At 41.5% G+C, this 22,513-nt stretch overlaps 2 protein-coding genes across 14 annotated transcripts in view; one reads left to right on the forward strand and one right to left on the reverse strand.

Moving 5' to 3' along the window:
* Positions 1 to 5,724, forward strand: part of unc5a (unc-5 netrin receptor A) — a 175,000-nt gene extending 169,276 nt beyond the window's left edge. For all 4 annotated transcript variants that reach the window (XM_086012718.1, XM_086012726.1, XM_086012735.1 and 1 more), the window contains one exon: positions 1,370 to 5,724. In XM_086012718.1, the coding sequence (XP_085868844.1) occupies positions 1,370 to 1,535 (166 nt within the window). In that variant the 3' untranslated portion in view covers positions 1,536 to 5,724. The remainder of the gene's footprint in view (positions 1 to 1,369) is intronic.
* Positions 5,725 to 5,936: 212 nt separating this feature from the next.
* pdlim7 (PDZ and LIM domain 7) overlaps positions 5,937 to 22,513 on the reverse strand; it is a 43,533-nt gene continuing 26,956 nt past the window's right edge. For 8 of the 10 annotated variants that reach the window (XM_086012791.1, XM_086012775.1, XM_086012767.1 and 5 more), the window contains 9 exons: positions 21,491 to 21,529; positions 21,054 to 21,208; positions 19,873 to 19,909; positions 14,037 to 14,089; positions 13,641 to 13,878; positions 12,329 to 12,509; positions 12,075 to 12,195; positions 8,593 to 8,708; positions 5,937 to 6,595 (listed from right to left, as the gene is read on the reverse strand). In XM_086012791.1, coding sequence (XP_085868917.1) covers positions 6,509 to 6,595; positions 8,593 to 8,708; positions 12,075 to 12,195; positions 12,329 to 12,509; positions 13,641 to 13,878; positions 14,037 to 14,089; positions 19,873 to 19,909; positions 21,054 to 21,208; positions 21,491 to 21,529 — 1,027 coding nt within the window. In that variant the 3' untranslated portion in view covers positions 5,937 to 6,508. The remainder of the gene's footprint in view (positions 6,596 to 8,592; positions 8,709 to 12,074; positions 12,196 to 12,328; positions 12,510 to 13,640; positions 13,879 to 14,036; positions 14,090 to 19,872; positions 19,910 to 21,053; positions 21,209 to 21,490; positions 21,530 to 22,513) is intronic. The other 2 variants (XM_086012827.1, XM_086012757.1) reach the window with 1 other exon arrangement.

Genomic DNA, 22,513 nt, shown 5'->3' on the forward strand with positions numbered 1-22,513 from the left:
GATCGTTTGACCTCAATTAACTAGCATGACAGTCAGAATTGTGGCAAAAAGCTCATTACAAGCCCAATAATAAACATAATTATCTCTGGCAGTGTCAATTAAAACCAGGCATTATTATTTATGTAAAGCCAGAAATGTTGATCCCGTTGTGTCGGATATCATTGACATTATTTTGGAGCTGGTGTATATGTAATAATGTTTGTTTGATATTAATCATGCAAATTTCCCTTTGGAGATTAAAACGAGTAAATCTGACAAAATACGAATAAAAGATTTGAAAGATGAAATAACAGCAAGACGCTTGCCCTCAAATTTACAGCACGACATTGTACTCTCTTTTCTTCAGTCCAGAAAATGCTGTAAAGTATTGGACTGTTTGTGACCTTTGTCAAGGTCAAAAGTATTCGGTGGTGTGTTGAACTCACAGTGCACTGATTCAGTGGTGTGCAAGTGTTTGAGTTTTTTTTATAGGGCATTGTGTGTTCTCTTAGAGAGTTAAGGCTGTAGACGCAAGGCGAACAGAAAAAGAGCATTCCATCTAAACTACATTGGGGATCAGGCGGCACTCAACATCAAATATACAGCCGACTGGGACGGCCACTTTGTTGTCATTGATTGGGCGTGATGGCAAAAGGTTGTGCACCTAAAATGGGAAAAGGTCGCTTCCGACTGAGGGAACTGCGAGAAGTCCGTATAGGGCTTAGTAAATGGGATTTAGGACCTATTTCGACATCAAATAAAGACGAATGAGGCTTTTGCTTTTAAGCCACTGTTGGGCTTCAAACGAAAATTGCTTTTTAGTTTAGTTTTATGGCAGTTGCAGGATCCAACTTGGCTGTAAAAAAAAAAAAAATGCTGCGTGCCGCAACTGAAAGTTGATGGAAAATAATGCAGGCTCAGTGGAATACATGGCAAAAGTCAAGTGTGGGGAAATGTCTCTTAATTAACTGAAGCATGCACATACATGTGTTTTCCTAAGGAAAAATAGCACTCTGTAATGTTGCAACTTATAAAACCAGTCAGTAATAACATCATTAAATAGAATGAATCGGTTTGTGCATCATGATTTAATGCTGTAATCAAGTTTAATGTGCTGTGGCCACTTGGGGGCAGTAGAGGGTCATACTGTCATGCAGGCACAAACAAAGAAGATTCAAGATTCAAAATGTTGGCCAAATGCGCACCCCCCATTTTTGGGGGGGGACTTTGTTACTCATTTATTTTCTGGTTGTTCTTTCAAGTTGTATTATTTAAAGTCGAGTTTCCCTAATTTAGTACTACATTTTGAAGTCAAAAGTATGAATCCTTTTTCATCTAAGTAACAAATTCATCCCAACTGTTGTTTGTGTAACTGTTGTTGTGCGTGCAGACACATGAGCTTCTTTGCGTCCAAAGCGAGCCCGACCTCGGCCATCCTGGACCTGTGGGAGGCGCAACATTTCCACAGCGGCAACATCAACCAGCTGGCCGCCGTCATGGCGGACATCGGCAAGCAGGAAGCCATGATCTTCCTGGTGTCGGACGGCGAGTGCTAACAGGCCGAGGCCGAACCAGCGCCGTGCAAGAATATAGACCATCGGAGCTGTCTGTTCTGACGTCAATCAGTGTAGGAGGTTGCCGTTTTAACTCTTTCCGCTGAGAGAATCGAATTCAAGCGGCTCAATTGAAAGCGCAGCTGCAAAGATAACATTGCCGCCCCCCCCCCCACCACCACCACCACCACCCCAACCACAAAAAAACTTCAACATACTCCCATGTAGCGCTTAATGTAATCCAATCGATAACGGCCAGTCATTTAATTCCATTGAAAACTGACATCTGGCAAATCCATTTTAAAGTACACGTACTAGTGCGTTCTTTGTCCTCACTTTAGACACAATTCAGTCCACTAGTAAAACGACTAACGTTATTTCCACGACTGTCATTTCTGCACACAAAGTGGACAGTTTTAGCATACTAGTAAAGCAAAACCGCACAAGTACTTCTAGTGAAGCGCTCGATAGTGGCATTAGACCGGCATTCGTCCATCGACGAGGGTGGGTTGCTGATGACCATTTCTCCCTGACTGATAACTTTTTGGGGGCATAAATACTCCGTCCGGGGGTTGTTTTTTTTTTTTCTTCAAAATATTTCCGTAAATGTACTGGTACTTGCACTGTACTGGTTGGGGCCCACTGCACGAGTTGTAACTGCGTGCTACTAGTATCACTGGTCTCATCATAAAATTCTACCAGTTAGCATCTAGAACATCACTAGTAGTGAACAAAGACATTACTAGTAAGTTAGTTCAATTGATTTTTTTTATTTTTTGTTGAATTATTTTTAGTATTTTATTATTTTTACTACTTATTTCCCCTCCCCAAGTGGATTCTGTAGCTAGCTGACCCGCGCTAGCAGCTAGCTAAGAGGCACCGTTAAAGTTTTAGGGACACGAAGCATCACCTTTTTGTTCAGTGGCAGTTTTGTTTTTAATTATTATTCCCAAAGAGAATATTTTTCTAACTGCCTTTTCTTTTGATTGAAGGGGACACAGTCAGAAATGTTTGGGAATGAAATCTAGTGCTAGTGAGGACAAAAACCTAAAGTGGATATCAAAGTTATCAGCTATTTAAAGTCCCTTCCTGCAATTAGGATGAAAGGTTCGTCTGAGGACCCCCATTACACCCCCGCCCCCTTGCCTCCCCCCTCCACTTTGCGTCAATGTTCCATGTGTGTTCTTTCCAGGGAGGACTCGTTCATTTCTTCACTTTCGTTTACACGCCGTCGCTAATGAAGGCGCCGCGGGGCCTCCAAACACTCGGGAAGCAACACGTCGTCACCGTCCTAAGTGACGTGTCCTCTAATTGCTTTAATGGCGAGGGGCACACGTGATGCTTGTCGACCAAATAACGTGCGGTGGCTAGCATCGACTCGAGGGCCCGTTTTTTTTTGCTTTATGCTTTTTCTGAAGCCATGTTCGGTGCGCTTTGCTGTTTTTTCCAGTTGCACATTCTCAAAGAAAGAACATCCACAGGTTCAATCCCCAGTTCAGCCATAGTGCGCGTGTGTGTTTGTGTTTGAGGGTGTGTGCGTGCGTGTGTTTGCGCTCCTCCTCAGGGTTGCATGTGATGTCTATAAAGTTGTCAGGAGAGCCCCTCGCCCGCCCTCCCTCATTAAAGACACACTCAGTCAAACAGCTGGCGTATGCTCTGAAGCCCCTCGACACACCGGCGCTTCTTTTTACGATTGTCCCGATTTTTGGAATGTACTTTTATGTTTCCGTGTGCTTTGAAAAGAGGACGCTTCATTTTTAATGCGGCAACTTAACACTATTCCGGCACGGCTACTGCAGCTCTCCTTCCTACCGAGGACTATTAGGGCCACACTCCATCGAAAACAAAGAATCATTTCCACAGTGACACAATGGGAATATTGCAAGAATAAAGTCGGAAAGTTATTAGCATCGTGTTTGACGCAAGTAAAAGCCTAGTGTTATTAGAATAAAGTCAGACTTTAAAAGAAAAAGTATTAAGTCGTGATGCGACGTGAATATTTTTTCCAAGGACAGTCAGAATGTTACGAAGAAAAATGTGAGAAATGTTAGACTGTATTTTGAGAAAAGTGAAAGCGCATCGCTGTCACACCAGAAGCAAATACCTTCCAGTTCTTGTCACTTGCAGAGTGTATTTTGTGTCTTGTAAGTCAACGTTACGAGCTGTTATTCTATGATACTGTAAAATATATATACAGTACATAATAACGCCAAGTGTTTGGACGGATTCAAGATGTAAAAAGACGACACGCATACCTACATAGGGCTCCGCCACTGATCTGACCTGGAAGGATTTGCTTCATTTTGTTTTGACACGTTTGTTAAAACCTATACATAACTTTTATGTATACGTATACGTGAACGGTATCACATTATAACGTGAAACGTATCTCCTTATAAGTTGAAACTTAGCATGTTAACACTTCAAACAGCACGTTCATAATGTGAAATTTATCACGTAATAGTACATTTTGGATTGAATTGTCAAATTAAACATTTTTCTGCTTGACATGCGTCTGGTGTATTGCCCAGCAAAAGGCATTTATTTTTCAGTCAAATGAAACCTCGTTCTCATGTTTTGTTTCTCCTTGTGAAGTTTTAATGTAATTCCCATAAGTGCATTATTTTCATAACTAGCTCTTTTTATTACGTAATACCACACAATTTTTTGTCCTCCTTTGGTTGTGGCCCTTCTACTCCTTTCATTCTTTTCCCAACTGACGATCAGAGCGCGTGTGGTGTAAAGATGCCACGACACCGAGACATTTCTAACAGTAGCCTTTAACCTTTCTGACGCAAAATGTTGATCTCAACAAACAAATCTCGTTAAAAAGGATCACGTCCACTTGTAATATAATACTTTTTGTATTGCAGCCACGTGCTGTCACTTTGCATACAGTTAAGTGTGTGTGTGTGTGGGTGTGTGTGAGCTAAATTGTTAACCAAAGTTTTCATTCATCCTTCTCATTCCGTTCCGATTTTTTTTCCGTGCGGCGAGCATCCACATCTTTGTTGTTGAAGCCGTAATGTCGACTGTGTGTGTTTGTGCGATCACTTTGTAAAGAAATGTAAATTATATTTTAATATGAAGCCAAATAATGACAATAAGACAAAAAAAAAAAAAAAAAAAAATATGACACTTAAGTTGCGCGGCATTTGTCAAGTCTAAACCGTGACGTGTTTGCCTATTTAACTGTTGTTTGGCGATCTAGCAGTGGAGACTTTCTGCAGTGTTATAAGGCTTTAGAGAGGCTCTTTACGGGAAGCTTCAGTGTTTGTTGTTTGTTTCTCGTCACTTCTGTACGTACTTACGACTGTCAGCATTTAAATACGAGCTGCAACGAGTCAATCACCGAGCTGGGACGGCTGGAGGAAGACGTGGCCTTGTTTGATAAGCCATGCCAGCTGTTCACTCGCTCCGAGTGTGTGTGCGTGTGTATGCCTAAGTGCAAGTGCGCGCGTTTGAGAGAGTGCCGGTGTGTTAGTTTTGTAAGTGTGTGGAGTGAATGAGTGTCTGACAATGTGTGCGTGCGTACGTAAGTAAACAAGTGTGTGAGTGTGTTGGACTGCGTGTGTGCGTGTTGACCATATGAGTGTGCATGTAAGTGTGTGTGTGCGTGCGTGCGCACATCCCACTAATGTAATTCACGGGCTGCCGGCATATCCAACATTTGCTTACATCACAACTTTACATTTTGTATCACTCGTTCCTATTTGAAGTCAAGTTCCGCGTGCGTGCGTGCGTGCGTGAGCATTACATGCCATGTTGCTATGGTTTTCTCCAAATAGACTTTTGTACTTGTGAACCATTTCTGTTCTTGAGTCAATGTTTTTTGCCTTTTCTGCATTCAAAAATGCTGTACTTAACTACATGCCACTGCGCTTATGCAATTGTATAATCCCAATTTTGTTTTGAGTTTTCTTTGGTTTTACCGTTTTGTGTTTTTACTGTTGATGTAAATTGTTGTGGAGACTTTTTGTGGCAAAGGAAAAACTTCAGCAAAGGGAGATTTTCTGTACTTTTTGGACAATGATGGATTTGTTGGTAGAATTTTGGAAATTCGTTTCTAAGTGCTTTCAAGTATTTACTTGGCCTTATGTATATATATATATCGATCTATGACATTTCAGAAAGGTATGTATAGTAATTGAACCTGAAATCTCTGTAAATAAATTATATATTGTTAATTGAAGGACTAGGTGTTTTATTTGCAGCTGGCGTTGTCATGGCGACAGAAAATAGTTTGACATACTGTATAAGCTAGGCTTTTTTTTCTCTTTCTTCCTGTGATTGTGTAAATTGCATTTTTGTGCAGATCTGGCTATTCAAAGTTCAGGAAGTAGAGATTAATTGATAGCTAGATGAGATTTGATTCATCCCATTAGGGCACATGGTACACACGCATTGTAACATCGTAACAGGGATGTTTATTCCATCAATCCAGCAGTTTAAAAAAAAGGATATTTTCTGAAGCAATATAAATACATATTCAACAAAAGCCTGGAAGCTAATAATAAAAATAACTGCAGGATGAGAGTAACATTTGTTTTTGTAATAAATTGTAATTCTTTCTTTGGGGACATAAAATACTGGCTTTAAAAAACATTCTTGTCTTCTATGATAAAACTAATTGGTTATTGTGTTTGTCTATAATACAGATTTTTTTTAAGTCCCATTGCAAAGTTATTTTCCATACATTTGCAACAATCCTAAGCCAAATTTCCCATAAAAAGTTTCTGGAAATTGAAATGAGTCCAAGTGTTCTGCAAAAAAAAAAAAAAAAAAAAAAAAAAATCCAATGTCGTCAGGTTGACCTGAAGGTAAACAACGTAATGGCGAGGTTGAACGGGTCAACCCGGTCCAGTTGAGTGACACGCTGAGCGTTTGGCACGAGAGGCGCTGTTAAGCTTCTAAGATCCAAATGAACACAGGCTTGCAGGTGATTTGAGCAGGAGACCATTTCGAATGAGGACGACTCAGACGGGAGCGAAGGCGTGGCCTTTGCAGAGGGGCTTGTCCTTCTTGGAGTAGAACGTCTTCCCCTCCAGGTTGATCTGGCACAGCTTCACACATGCAGGAAACAAACAGGCGGGGAAGGGCCAATATATCACAAACGGATGCGGATGAATTAAAAGTATCAGACAGCCTGCTGCCTTCTTTTTCTTCACTTTTATATAACTATAGCGAAAATATCCTTTGTTTTTGTCTTTGTCAATTAATATGCATTAGCTTTCATGGTTTATTTCAAATGTATTTATGGCTGTACATCCGTAGCTACAGAAGAAGGAAGGGTAGTTGTTTGAGAATTGTGGTTAACTTTACTTTATTTTTTATCTTGCACTCGACAAATACGCTTAAAAAACAAAGACTAATACTAAGTTCAAAAAATTAAAAGGAAGAACTTTTGAAAAATACAAACTAATAAAAACCACAGCTCAAAAAACTAAAGATAACTGAATTAAACAATGTCAACTCGAAATAAAAAATAACTATAATGAAAAATCGAAAACTATTATAACCCTGCCATATACAGTATGAGCGGTTTGGCATTGATTTATCTATTTACTAGGGGTGTAACGGTACACGTGGGTGTATTAATACGTTTCGGTATGGCATGTTCAGTTCGGTCCACTTATTAGCGCAAGCTTACGCACGGGCGCTATTGACTGTTGCATGCGGGAGAGGAGAGTGGCGGCACAACAGTGAGAGCCAGAAAAGAGCCAGAGCTCGAAGGTCTCCCCATACACTGCGGTCTCCTGTTTGGGAGCATTCTGGCTGTCCTATTAAAATCGGCGATGGGAAAAGGTACGTGGTTAAGTCCGAAAGTTGTGTGCCGACATTGCTACTTGAGATGGGCGGCAGGTAGCACGTCTAACATCCACGGCATCATCCGACTGTGAATGTTTCTTAGACGAGGGAGCAAAAACGCCCAACTTAAATAGCGAGATTTATCATATTGCAGCCTCTTCCAGGAAGACGCCGTCAGACGTCGTTTAATTATCACGTTTTTATGAATCCAAGTACAACTGCTCGCGCGCTTCTTTCTCCGCTGCTCTACTCGCTTGCCGTACGATGCATTCATGAACCTCGGAAACATCACAATCAGCAACACACAAATCCGACCACAACACAAATAGCCCAATTCGTTACAATATGCTGTTGAACATTCAAAGCGTGCCTAAAAAGTGTATACAATTTCATAAAGACATTTTTTTAAAGTTTCTGTATTTTTTTCATTATAAAAATAGTTTTAATATAGTTAGCAATAATTGTAACTGTTATTGTTTGTATTTTTTTCATCACAAAAAGTGTATTTGTACTGTAATGACAACTTGGCTTTAAATTGAATACTTAGATGTGTCATAGGCTGTTGCTGCTGAGTGTTTAAAGATTTCAGTGTCTTAATAATTTACAAAATTAAGAGATCTTTATTGTTAGTGTCTTTTTTATTTTGCTGTAATTTCTTATATCACCCGAATAATTCACTTGTATTCATTTTTTCTTAAGAATATACCGTTTATTTGTCATCTTTTCAAAATAAACATTTTTTTTTTGTACCGAAAATATACCGAACCGAAGTTTCCAAGAAACCGGACCGAAACGTGATTTAGCCTACCGTTACAACCCTACTATTTATAGATTCTTCAAATATTTTTTTAATTAAATATGTTTTGGGGCATCCTCATTTTCCATGGAAAAAATCTTATTGACAGTATATTCCCACTTTGAGAAATGTTTGGCTTTCAAATAGGGCTGAACGCTTATGGAAAATAATGTAATTACGATTTTTGTATTTTTTATTTTCAAACAATTGTGATATGAAACAATACATGGGAAGGGGACCTTGACAAAATAATTGCACATTAAATTGCAATCACAATATTGAGGAAAAGTGATTATTTTCCCAAATTGTTCAGCCCTTGTGCACCGAATGTTGTGAGAGTTGAATGTGTTACAACATGGGGATTCCCAGAGGAAACGTTTCCACCCCGAGTGCCTGTCAGATGTATTCTCGGCGTTGCCAGCGCGAGAGGAAAGGACATGAAGGAGAGAAACTCACAGCGCAGACGAAGCACGTATCGTGCCAGCTGTAGCCCAGGGCCTCCAGGAAGCGATCCCCGGCGTCGATCTTAAAGTCGCAGCCGTGACATTTGGTGCCGAACATTTTCTCATAATCTGGAAAGACAGGGACCTCAAAACGGTGTTCTCTAACGGGGACATATTGTGGAAAATTGACTTTTAATGTCTTGTATACAAATAATTATGAGTCTGGAGTGCCTGCAATCATCAAGTGGGAAATTAAACAAAAAAAAAATGTTGAGCAGGCTATTTCTGAAAATGTGTCTGGGAGCGAGCATTATTTACATAATGATTGCGCCTACACACGTTTTTCCACTCATGACATGATGAGTGAAGTGGGGGAAGATCCAGAGTCCCTTTCGAGCGCCGGCCACACTCCACTGCCTGAAACTATCACGCGGGAACAACCAACACCCTCCACGGATGTGACGCCCCTGTTTATTACGTCAAAGCCAAAAGGTAAGCAGAGCTGCTGAGTGAAGTTGTTGAAGCAGTGGAGAAAAATGTGTGCGTTTGTGTACAAGCCACTCAAAGTCACAAGGGTCATGGTAACCAACGTCAGACTCTCCATTGGCTTTGCAGTTTATTTTAATGTAAACAAGTCGCTCCCTTTCACGAAACAGGGCCACCCCCTCAAAACGGGCTAATTTCAACAAGATCCTTAAAGTATTTTAGGGTCCAATTAATCAGCCGCTATTAGCTTCTGTACGATGAAAAACCAGCCAATTATTTATTTTTTACTTATTTGTCTTTATGTTATCTGAAATTTAGTGTGATAAATATCAGAATCGGTCAATAAATTCTGTAAAAATCCATATTGGCTGGGCCCTAATAAAACCTAATTACCTAGCTAATTAGCTAAAGGCTAGTTTTAGTAAATGGCATTTGTAAACATGCTCTAATTCTTGATCGAGTGAGTATTTTATAGATTTAGACGTTAACATTTAAGACATGTTATTAAAACACTTCTGAATTGTGAAAAAAAAATACTTGAAGATTCAAGATTGCATTACATGACTCTTCAGAACATGATTAATGTTGTCACACTTTCTACTTTTAGAGGTCCCATCATTTTTTTTTTACAGTGTGAGAGAGCTGGATTTGTTGACCGCGGGCACTGAGGTAAAATGTTCTAATGTTATACAGTACAACACGTGGGCTCTCCAACCCAAAGGATGTCGAGTCAGCGCATCTGCACTAAAGCAGCAGCCCTGCTAAATCATTTAGCCGAGAACATGCCGCATTCATTAGCAGCAATATGAGACACGATCATTAAGTGGAATGAAATTCAAAGGATTTGAACCTTTCTTTTGTTCGTTTTAGAAATTTAAAAAAAAAAAAAAAAAACTGAAAAGCCGAGTGCGTGAGATTAGGCCCCTTCAAAGTCTGTGCAGCCAACTCATGCTAGGAGAAGTTCCCTGAGAATTTCTGAATGATCCAATATTGACCTAAACGACTGATGATGGTAAATTCGAGTCCTCTTGTATATAATCAATCTCATAGGACAAGTATTTGTTGCAGAAATCTGGCCTTTGTGGAAGGAAGAGTGGCAAGTAGAAAGGCATTTCTCAAAGGAAACTACAAAAAGCCCAGTTTGAAGTTTGCCATAAGCCACCTGGGAGACACACCAAACGCAGAAGAAGGTCTTCTGGTCAAATGAAACCAAAATGGAACATTTGGGGGGAAAATGTTATGTTTGATGTAAAAGTCCGACTGCACGTGGCCCCTGAACACACCCATCCCCGGTGTCAAACTTGGCGTCTTGTTGCGGGGCTGCTTTTCTTCAGCAAGATGGATGGAGGCAAATGTAGGGCCATTTTGGAAGAAAAACTGGTGAAGTCGGCAAAAGAACTCGGACCGGGTCAGGGGCCGGGTTTCACTTCCAACAAGACAATGATCCAGACCTGAATCCAGTTGAGAATCTGTGGAAAGATGTGAAAACTGCTACACACAAACGCTCTCCATCGAATCTACCTGAGCTGGGGCACTTTTGCGAGGAAGAATGGGCCAAAAAAAAAATTCAGTCTCTAGATCTGATAGAAACATACCCCAAAGGACTTGCAGCCATAATCGGAGAAAAGGGTGCTTCTACAAAGTATTAACACGGGGAATTTTGCATGCCTCACTTTTCTGTTTTTTACTCCTAAAAAAAAAGTTTCAAATATTGTGTGAATTTTGCTCCATTTCACGACTGTGTCTCACTTGGTGTTGATTCAAAAAACTCCAATTGTATAACTTTATGTGAAGTCTGAAATGCGGCAAAAGATCAAAAAATCCAAGGGCTCGAATACTTTCGCAAGCCACTGTACTCATATATCAGTTAATATCGCACTGCGACTTTGTTGTGCCATTATTCTTATGCCTATGTTTTCAAAATTACAACTTTCTCATTAAATTACGACTATTCATTGGTTAAAGCAGCACTGGGCAAGAATTCGACCTTAATGAAAAAAAATGTTCACATCTCTTTTGATGAAACATTGACTTACAAGTAGTTGAATGGAACTTTTGTCATGCCCTGGGGGGGTCTGTATCGTTTTTACTGGCACTAAGCAACTTTGAGGAGGATGGGAGCAACCCTGGCACACAAAAAAAATACAAATGTCCTGAATCGCTTTACGGCATAGGTCATTTCCTCCTTTCGCTATAAGGACGGAAGCCGAGTCGAATGTCTACTGCGCTATTACTGGTGCCATGGCAGAGGCCCCAAAACCAACAAAAAACAAAAGTAAACAAAATTCGATTCATTAACTCATCGCTATTCATCTTTCACACGGCCACTGGAAATAGAAATGTAAATCAGTCCAGCTTGCAGACCAGCGAGAGCTCACGATTTCCCGACACTAACGCGCTGGCGCGCGTGGGAAATGTGGTTGACTTTTGTCAAAACACTACCGCTTTTGTCCACACGGCGCCGCCATAATCGACAAAAACTGACGTGACACAGTGTTGCTTTAAATCCAGATTTGTTGCAAAAATGCCTTCATTTTCATAAAAGGTAAACTTGGTAATATTGTGATTTACAATTTCTTGCTTATAAAATTTAAATGTGGACTCTATTAATTATTATTTAATCCTCAAGAGTCTGCGTTTAGCCCAGGTAAACGTTTACACTCGCGATATTATTGACCTCAAATTACTATTGTAAAAATTGCACTTGCAGCTATTCTTTTGTCTAACTTCATTTATTCTAGTGGTATCTACTTTGTCCTGTTCAGCGTGGCCCCGATGTGCCTTCCTATCCCGGTTGAATATAGGCCGTACCAGGGTTGATCTCTCCATTACGACGATTAATCCGAATGCGCCGTGCATTCGCCGGCGCCGCCGTGTTTGCAGACGCCGTTCGGACAAACGGAACGCTTGCGTGCCATTCCACCCCGTGGCATCAATTCCCAATTCCCATCGCGTCCGTCCACTTTGGCTGTGCGCCCGAATGTGGAGTGCGCTGCGAGTGACTGTCACCTCTCTCGCAGTAAGGCTCTCCCTCCTCCATGTAAAAGGCTTGGTTCCTGATCGCAGTCTTGCAGGCTGCGCACTTGAAACACTGAACGTGGTAGGTCATCTTCAGGGCATGCATGATTTCCTGATGAAGCGAGAAAAGCTTGTAAATGTTTTATTTTCACCACGGCTCCGGCATGCATTTACATCCATTAAGTCCTGTTTGAGAACAGCGTCGCCCGCTCGCACGTTTAGTCGCATTAGATTCATTCTCTTACCCCGGTGATTTTCTTCTTGCACTTTGCGCAGTTGGGCGCGTAGCGGTTGTCGTGGCACTTGGTACAGAAGACGGAACCTCTCTCCTCGAAGAAGCCGCCCTCCTCCAGGACCACCTTGCACTGTGAACACGTGAACTCCTCGGGGTGCCACGAGCGGCCCAGCGCGACGAGGTAGCGGCCCCTGAAGAACGCAAAATGGCTTCGCAGTCACCCGTGCACTTTTTTAGCAGTTTATTGAACGCGGGGACGACGGAAAATAAACGCAGACAACGAGCACAGTCACACAGCAGCTGCTGTCAGCCACAGCTCGCGCCTGGACACTCATGCAGACTCACATGCTTGTCCCACAAGGCCCCGCCTCTTAAAGGCTCATGGCTACCAAACAGATCAGTCCCTTCGGGGAGTTCAATGAAATATGGCCTCTTGAAAAGATGGAAAATGACATCAACTTTGAAAGGCAATTCAAAATGGCGGACTTCCAGTTAGGTTCAGGGTATGGGTCCAAGGGTATTTTTCGTAGGTCCTCTCAATTTTTCAAAGACCTCAGTGAAACATAGAAACGGGGCTACATCGTTAAATATTTGTAGGGGGCGCAAGTGAACCTTTTTTTTTTTTTTTTTTTTTTTTTAAAACAAATGCGCAATAATCCTCTAAAATACATGTTTGTTTTTTTTAACCAGTACTGATGCGTGTGCAAAATTCAAGTTTTCAGGCATGTTTAGACGAATCAAAATCTGCATCATTTTTAATGGCAAACAACATGTCACCACAGCAACAAGGTTTGATGAAATAAAAAGCTTTGTGTGTTTTCATTCATCCAAATGAAAGTAATTTCATTTGTAATGTGTCGCACCTTTTGGTGCTTATAACCCACGCTCGCTGTAATGTTAGAATTGTGCTATGTGCACATATTACAGGGTGACACGGGGGGAAAAAAAAAAAAAAATCAATCCTGTCCCGTAAACTCCTCGCCTTGAGTTTGACACCTGTGCTCGAGAGCAAATGATTGCCTTGAACCACATCTCGCCAATTGACAACAGCACTGCACTGCATTGCTGACTTTCGGTTGTTCAAAGCCGGATAATAATGCTCAATAAACGTAAGCATACCTTTACGATTACTACCGTTTTGAACAACATATGCTCGGCGCTGAATCGCGAAAAATGTGAGTTAAGTGTCATTGCAAATGGGTAGCAAATGTCAGCAGTATTTCGATGACTCGCTAATACAAATTCTAATAATAATTTCCTTCAAACTCTGTATTATACTTCTGTATTGTACTGCATTCTTTTTTTTTTTTTTTGTCTGTTACCTGATGATTTTGTTGCAGGCGCCACACACCGGGGTCCTCTCACTGCCTTGGGGCGCCTGCTGCGCCGCCTGCAGGATGGAGCTGCGGTTCTCCATCGGCGTGGGCTGAACCGGCTGCTGGTGCTGCGTCACCACAGTGCTCGTCTTATCCGGATGAAAGCGGTCGGCGAAATTAGGGTCGGTGACCCACGGGGGGCGGGAGGAAGGGGCCGAGGCGGCCGCGGACGCAGTCTTGGATCCTGCGGTTGGGGACCAAATGTGAAGATGAGGGCTGGCACTCCAAATGTCTGTTGACACTCGAATGCAGTTGTCGATCGTTCATATATCGACACGTCATAAAAATGTATTAGCGCATCCTGCATGCTGCTTTAATGCATCAGCAGGAGGACAAACTTACCGTCTGGTTTATTGGCTGTCTGAGCCTTGGCAGGTGATGGAGTCGGCTCAACACTGTGGAGAGAAGGTGACTAATTAGAGAGGGAAAACAAAAAAGTGCACAGCTGTCAATAACGATGCACGGCATGTTTGTGTTGATAGCGGCAGCCGTGGTTGCCTCATATTACCTTGAGGGTGGACCATCTAAATATTAAAAATATAAGCAGTGTGATGTGTCCGCAGTAAGGGAACTCAGCTGACAATTAAAACAAGTACTGTGGGCAGCAAATAAAACAACACATTAATAATCATACCTTCACCCTAGGGCTGTGCAATTAATTGAAATTCAATTACAATTACAATTATTACACTCCACGATTACAAAATTGGCATAATCGGAAAAAAACGATTAAGTCATTCACTGGCAGACATTTTAAGACCCACTTTTACCCTAACGTTTGAAAAAATTTAAGTTTGAATAAGATTGAATGGCTGGACTGTGAAAAGACAACTACATTTGTCAATGGCAGTGAATGAGTTCATATACATTCATATCCAATGCACTATGTTTTAATATCTGAATGTATACATTCGCATCTTTTTGATTAAAAAAAAATAATAATTGAGCAATTTTGTTTGGTCCAAAAGGAACTTACATAGCGTTTAAAAATAATTTGTCTTTATATTTTTTACATTTAGACATATTCTTGTTTTGTACCAAAAAATAAATGCTCACTTGAATAATCACGATTATTACCAAAATGATTGTTGATTAATATTTTTTTTTCCATAACCGAGCAGCCCTACTCCACCCACACTTAAGCAAATCCATCCATTGTGTAAACTGCTTTTGTGTGTTGTTTAATTTTTGGGTGCATTTTCGTGCACTTTTCCAAAGATTTTGCTATTCGCTGATGTGTATACTGTGACTTAATTGCTCGTCTGTTGTGGGTTCTTCAATTCTACAGCCGTGTTGTGTCATAGCATTTAGATTACAAGGAGAACTTATTTTACGATGCATTTTCACTGCATCGTCATGGGGTATGCGCTTGGCATACCAGCAGTCTGCTGTCCTTATTAGGGAAACAGGAAGGTGTGTAATAGAGCTGCACAATAAATTGGAAAAAAAACATCACCGAGATCATGGCCAACAGAAATGCAATACGTGTACCGCAAGGACGTACATGAAGTTTCATATGGAATTGTATGCTTTAGTCTGACTTTGGCATATCAGACGCAATCTTAAATGTGCAGCACCATCCAATTTTTTACAAATGTGCAAAAGTTGGTGGACGGGGCCTTACAGCACCTGTACCAATGTCATCAAATGAATTTAAAATGAACAGTTTTTAATTTGGCAAATGTGACTTGGAGCAAGTTCTACTTGGATCACTTTTAGAGACGGAACTCAACCATCAAGTGGGTGATGTTTACGTCTAACCTGGTAAAAACAAATGAAGGGACTGAGAGAAGCTGAGGCAAATTTTACATTGCACACGACCCGCTATGAAGGCTAAAGAATAGCAATCGCACGCGACCATCTTGACTGTTTTCCATAACTCAAATTTCACAGACGAGAAACTCAAGACATGTTGAGTGGCGTCCCGTCAAATTTGGAATCCAGAAGAGTTTGGCTTTCAGCCGGCGTGTGCGGAGCTGAGGAAATTGAGGACTTGCTTCTGCATCTAAAAGTTCTGTTACCCGCAGCGAGCGTCAATATATTTAGAAAATCTTCTAAATGAATCAGAGATGGAGGGAAAACGAGTTGTGAGTGAAGACAGCATGCTCTGGAGATGCGTCATTCTGGTGAGGAAAAAAAAATTATAATAAAAAAAAAAAAAACAGCGCCTTAAGCAACTATCGTGTTTACAACATCAACTGTGCCATCTACAATCAGCCACTGTGAGATGATGAAATCGCAGCTCATTTACAAAGAAAAGAATCTGGCAAATGATTAGCCCAAATCAACTTTGCTCTTCAGCCTCGCCACACTCATAGCACGCCGGCTTATCGTTTCAGTATGCGTGTCAATTTATCGAGGTACGCATCCAAAACATCTCAAAAGGCAGCGCGAGAAAAACAAAAATGTCCGTATCACATACTGATACTCAGAATATTAATAATGACTCCTGTCAGGATTTGGCATGGAGGTGGACCCAAATGCAGGGAGGCGAGGCAGGAGGACTGTTTGTGATATTTTAATGAAATTGAAACGAAATACACTTGACCGGCTACTGAGGCTTGGCGTGGTTATGAGGCTTGATTTGGCGAGGTGACGACAACCGGTAACTCTGCCACCATGACAGCGTCAACAACTCAGACTAAAACAACAAAGGCAAGGACAACTACGACAACAGCCACCGCGCGACAATGACCCGACAAGAACTGAACAAAAACTAGCAACTTAAATACAAGCACGCTGGCGAGACAACGAGAAACACCTGGACAAGAGACACAAGGTAGGAGGGAGCTGATTGGCCAACACTAGGGAGTGAAATGCACACAGGTGGACACAATAATCACTGACGAGACAGACACAGAACACTGAGCAAAACATGAAACTAAAGAAAGCCCAAAACAAACCAAACATGACAGACTCCCTCTACTGATGCAAGAACGTGACTTGCGGATCCGATGAGAGAAAAGGAAGCTAAATGGAACGCAGCCGATGAGATGGGAGTTGAACGAAAGGTCAAATAAAGCTTCAATTGGTTGGACCGGCAGACCCAGGATCAGCCGGCCCGCACCCTCGCTGAGGCTAATGGCGGTCCACGTGATTCCGGCAGCAGACAAGCAGCAGCCTCCTCAGAGATGCGTGTTGTTGTTTGTCTGCTCCTCAGGCTGCTGAAGGGTACAGGTGCATCGTCAGCGGCGTCTATTCCCAGCTGCAGCGGCCCGGAGCGTGTTTTCTTGACATTTTCACCGCTTTCAACATAAGACCAACCACCCGCAAGCCAAGGCGGATGCAGGTGCGCGATAGCACGCTGCAGAGCAACAAGCCATGGACACCTTGACATTTGCAGTTCATTATTTCCACCTGTGATTTCTCATCTACCTCAGTTGTTCTTATTTTGGCCTCGTCCCCGGAGGAAAGCGTCGACGTGAGCGCAGGCGCGCTTGAATATAAGGGAGAGAAAAGAAAGGCTTTCTATTTTCTTTTTGGACGGAGAAAGACGGCACCAGTCATCTAAAGGCGATGCAGGTTGACGGACGTAAATATGACAACTTTCTGAAATAGGCCTCATGGCTGTTCCACTCATTTGGAATATTTTTTTATCCATGCAAATACACTGCTAAGGTGGTATTCCACCATGTGAGTAGAAATTGAGCAACGCTTTAAAAAAAAAAAAATGTCTTTAAAGGGTACCCAAAAATCCAATTTGAACAAAACAGTATAGTATTTTAAGATCACAGCTTTTATGCCTTTTTTAAAAGACATTCCAAAAGGAGGACCCACCTCAACAAGGGGTTTAAGACAACAAGGAATATAAAGAAAAAACAAAAACGCTAGTCAGCGCTTAAAGTGGAAGTCAACCCACACACATTTTTTTCAAGAATATGCCAATGCAGGCCTAGTTGAAACAAGGCATTTTGATTAATATTGCGTTTGTGGAATATGAGTTAAGCAGCAAAATCCACACGTTTTTGTCCATCTCAGGGGGCGGCCATTTTGTCACTTCTGTCGACTGAAGATGACATTGAAGTTGCTCAGATAGCCACCAATCATGACTCTGCTTCTGAAAACAGCTTTTGACCTATCACAGCTCATCTGTTTTCTGAAGCTAAGCCATCATTGGTCATTCCCTGAGTCCTGAGCAACTGTGATGTCATTTTCAGTGGACAGCAAGTGACAAAATGGCCGACCACTGAGATGGCTAGAAACGGTTGGCTTCGGCTACTTAAATCGTATTCCACAGATGCTATATTAATCGGAATGCCGTGTTTAGACTAGCGGTAGCGCATACAACATATTGTAAAGAAAATGTTGGAGTTAATCCCCCCCTTTAAAAATAAATAAATACACTTCAGCATCGCGTGTTGCTACCAAACTACACTAATTTATCCAAAGTACAATGTCGAATGTTTTTTTTTTTTAGTGCACTTTCAACAAGGTGGTTAGATGTACACTTCATGATTTTTTAAAAATATATTAATAGTTAATCTTTGATACTTAGAAAGTCATTACTCGCATTTTGCACCACTGATATTTTTCACTTTTTTAAACAGTTTTGTTGGTCATGTAACTTGTACTCAAGGTAGGTAGGACTTATATTAAAATTAGAGAGCGGACTGTCACCCAAAATCCGTTTCTATAATTGTGTCAACGCCATCGAACGAGTTACGGTTGGATTCGAAATTTATTATTTTTTGGGTCTTGTTTTTTGTACAATAATTTTCCCCGAAAAGATTTCACTTGTACTTTGGAGTGACTGATACACAGTATGATTTTTTTCTTCTTATGCTGCATTTTTTTGACTGGTGCGACTCCTAAACGACCCCGAAAAACACGACAAGTCATGTCATTAAAGCCGAAATCTGAGGGTTTGGGAAAACCATCCATCCTTCAACAATTTGTCTACTGAGTAACTCAATGCCGGCTCTGTTTTCTTTCATTACCACAGCTCTCAAATGAGCAAACCAAAATGATTTAAATAGAATTAAATTGGAGCATTACAAGCGTTTACATTCCAATTCTTTATTTCTGGCTTGGAGTTAATGTTAGACTACAGGCTGTGGTTTCTTGGTCTCATCCCAAGAAGTCGTTCAAGGACGCATGTTCATGCATGTTTGTTGGACTTTTCATGACTAATTGCACAACTATTTTCTCCATGAGGCAATAAAAGTGTGAAGTTATCAAGTCAAGCCTGTACAAGGTGAGCTCACCGGGAGGCTGCACTGAACGCCACAAAATGAGATGCAAAGATGTCAGCTTGCATAAGGAAAGATGGAAACTTGAAAGAAAGGAAACGCACAAGAAATAAGAGAAAGGCAAGGCGATGTTTTTGTAAGATGTTTTGTATTTCTGATGACAGGAAAGGGAAAAACCAAAAAAAAAAAAAAGTCAGGTACAGCTTGGTGGTTTCTTTCTTAATGTTTGGAGACACAAGATGAGAGGATCAGAACTGAAAACTCAGTGAGAAGTAAAAGAGTGGGAGAGAATCAAACAGGTACTTCCCACTGCAGAGACCCCCCACCCCCCCCATCAGCCACAAGTTTCTCCCACTAGCTCAGTCGGATAGAAACCAGGACTTCAGACACACTGGTCCACTGATCTTAACATTTGGCTCAGTTTGCAACGTTGCGCTTTAAGCTTTATCATGTTGGCTAAGTTACGTCTGGTTTTGGATTCTTTCCACCCCTCCCCCCCCCCTCCAAATTTCTTTTTCGCCGTCCCACCTGTGTCTTAAAGTTATCTGCCAGCGCATGGTTGGCTATCTTCGTCGTCTTTGAGATGCGACTATGTCTAGCAGGCTCGGCATGCGGCGTCGCTCAGGATTTGATATTTAGGGCGCGAGCCGACCTGTCGTGGTGCCAATCCCTCAGACGGGCGTAACGGGGGCTCTGAATCTCGGTGAGGAACTTTTCCCTGCCCGCAAGGAAGAGAGGGACAGATAGACAGAGGGAAATATGTTATATGGAGGAGAAATAAAGGAGAGGAGTAAGGAGATGGGTGAAATGCACAAATACACGAGAGAGGTTGCAGATTGAGGCCTCATGCACAATAAATGACACATTTATTATGCAAGTCTTAGAAAAAGGTCAAACCGAACCTTGCACACGCACAAACCAAAGTAAAAATTAAAGTAGCGTACAAAAAGAGAAATGCTCAACCACTATGAACCACGCTCAGGCTTTACCTGGCCCTCTTCATGGTTTCATCATCTGGGTCCTGCACTGCAAGATCCAGGAAACACACACACACACACACACAATTAGCACATAAGGTGACACGCACCTACTATAAAAATGGATGACTCAACAAACTTTTCTTAGGACCAACAAGGGAATTACATGAGAAAGATCCTCATGTTAAGTTGGATTGCAGTGTTTGATATGATATGTAAAACTCGATATTGCTACACTGTGTTTATAATAACTAAAATGTCCCTCAGTAGAGCATAGAAGTGCACCAGGGCCAAAATGTTATCGGCACCAAATATGAATAGCTTCTCTTTGGAGTCACGCAGTTTAATGTCATGACTACTGTGACAAACGTCATTAAAACTATAAAGGTAGTGCTGTGCACACTTTGGAGTACATTTAATTCTCAAATTAGCTGGACAATTTGCATGGGATGCATTTAAAAGTGGACTGGTCAGAAAGGCTTCATTCTTACTGTGGTGCCTGTCAAAGGCAAAGCTTAGCCAGCAGTGCAAAATGTGGACAAAAACTCTGAAAATAAGCCAGAGTGCACTCAACATCGAAGAGAAATAATAAGTGGACTTCAGTTGTTTTATTACTTATAAGCCCAAAGTTCTACAGGATGAGACAATCTTTATATTTTTAGAGTTCTTAAACTTTCTAAGGTCAAATTAAAGTACTGTGAGATGAATTGATTTTTCAAGTTTGTCCAGCTCCTTAGAAATGTGTGTGTGGGGGGGTCTATTTTAGATTATCCTTGAAAAAGAGACCTTATTATGCTATAAAGAAATGAAATCTTATTTTGCAATAACAGACATAAAATCAGATGGTGCACAATAAGGTGTCTCTGAATAGCGATAGAAAATGGACGTTAATATAAAAATGCATTGCAAAAGATTTTGAAAGTTTCAAGCATTTTATCCGAAATTCCCATTCTTGTGTACTTGACAGGTAAATGAATGGCGCAATATCGAGGACAATTGTAGATTGGCCATATCCAAATGCATTATGGGTGGCTGTTGATTTGGTTCACGCGTTCCAGTCATGAATGAAATCTATTGTTCCTTTTTTGTTTGCTCTCCCCCCCGAGCGCCAAAACAAATGATCTATTCAGTCTCACGCTCACGCTAGTCGTCCACAAACAACGCCGACACGCCAGGCCCGGTCCCGGACTTACTGAAGTCAGTGCCAGTGAGCTGGGCCAGGATGCGGAAGGAGCGTGACTGGGTGGTACCGGTGCGAGGCTGCCAGTCCTCCGTGTCCTGGATCAACCTCTTTTTGCTGCGGTCGTTGGGGATAAAACAGGGCATGCTGTCCATCCTGAGGCTGTGCCTAACATAAGCATAGCCAGCGGCACACAGCGGGCATCGTTAAACAAACCCCCGAAAACTACGGACCGCCTACTCCCAAACGCCAGATAATCGCGGTCATCTTGAACGCAGGACATCAGGAACCGACCATGCAAGAACTAAAAAGGAATGTTAGGAATGTGGGCCACAAAGCTTTTAATTCCACCGTACTTGACCCGACTAACTGCCTTACACACACATCTAGCCTAGCCTTAACACACACATCTACGCTAGAAAAAACAATCTGCATGCACAGGCCTCTTACTTGGATGATTGGCACATATCATAGAAGGTTGGTTCAACCCTACACGACAGACCAAAGACACAATCATGAGTTAACAGTGGACAGGGAGCGACGATGACAATGAACTCAAAACAAACATAAATGGCAGTAATATGGTGTTGAGGAAAGATTCGCGCAGTCTCCTACGGCGCGTATAAAAGTGTTGCAAGCATCGTAATGAGATGGGAAAAACTAGAGGTCGTGGGTTCGATCCTGGCCCCGGCCTCCCTGTGTGGAGTTTGCATGTTCTCCACTCCGGTATCCTTCCACATTCCAAAAACATACATGGTAGGTTGATTGGACTCTAAATTGCCCCTAGGTGTGATTGTGAGTGCGGATTTTTGTTTGTCTCAATGTGCCCTGCGATTGGCTGGCAACCAATTCAGGGTGTCCCCCGCCTACTGCCCGATGACAGCTGGGATAGGCTCCAGCACGCTCCGCGACCCTTGTGAGGACAAGGGGTATAGGTAATGGATGGATGGATCAGTGTTGCCACAGTTTCCTTGAGAAAAGTGACTTGGTTATTTTACAGCTGTTACTTCTGCCCTTTCAAATCATTACTTTGGTTTCCACACTGTCGGAGAGTCATTCATTTAAAAAATACGCTCAGTATTGTGTTTGTGGTTTGCAGCCCTGACCATCACCAAGATTTATAAGTGGGGGGGCCAAGCTAAAAAGGAAAAAAAAACCAAAAATTGGCTAGCAAGTCTGTGTTACAAAAGTATTTACGAGCATGTAAAAAAATAGAAAAAAAAGAAACTAAAGTTATAATTTTATAAAATAAAAGTTGTGATTCAATGAGGGATTTTATGGCAATCTAGTTGGGTTCAGAGTGCTGCGTTGATGTTACTGTGGGAATTTGGACACTATTAAAACTTTTTCTTCTGACATTAAAACATTATCATAAAATTATGACTATTCTTGTAACTAAAGTCTCATAACATTATGACGTAACATTATTTCTTTTTAACTTTGCTATACCAGACTTGGTATTGCATAATATTG

The sequence above is a fragment of the Filicampus tigris genome, chromosome 2, assembly GCF_054856515.1.
Source record: "Filicampus tigris isolate MCC_2025a chromosome 2, RoL_Ftig_1.0, whole genome shotgun sequence".
Classification (NCBI taxonomy): domain Eukaryota; kingdom Metazoa; phylum Chordata; class Actinopteri; order Syngnathiformes; family Syngnathidae; genus Filicampus; species Filicampus tigris.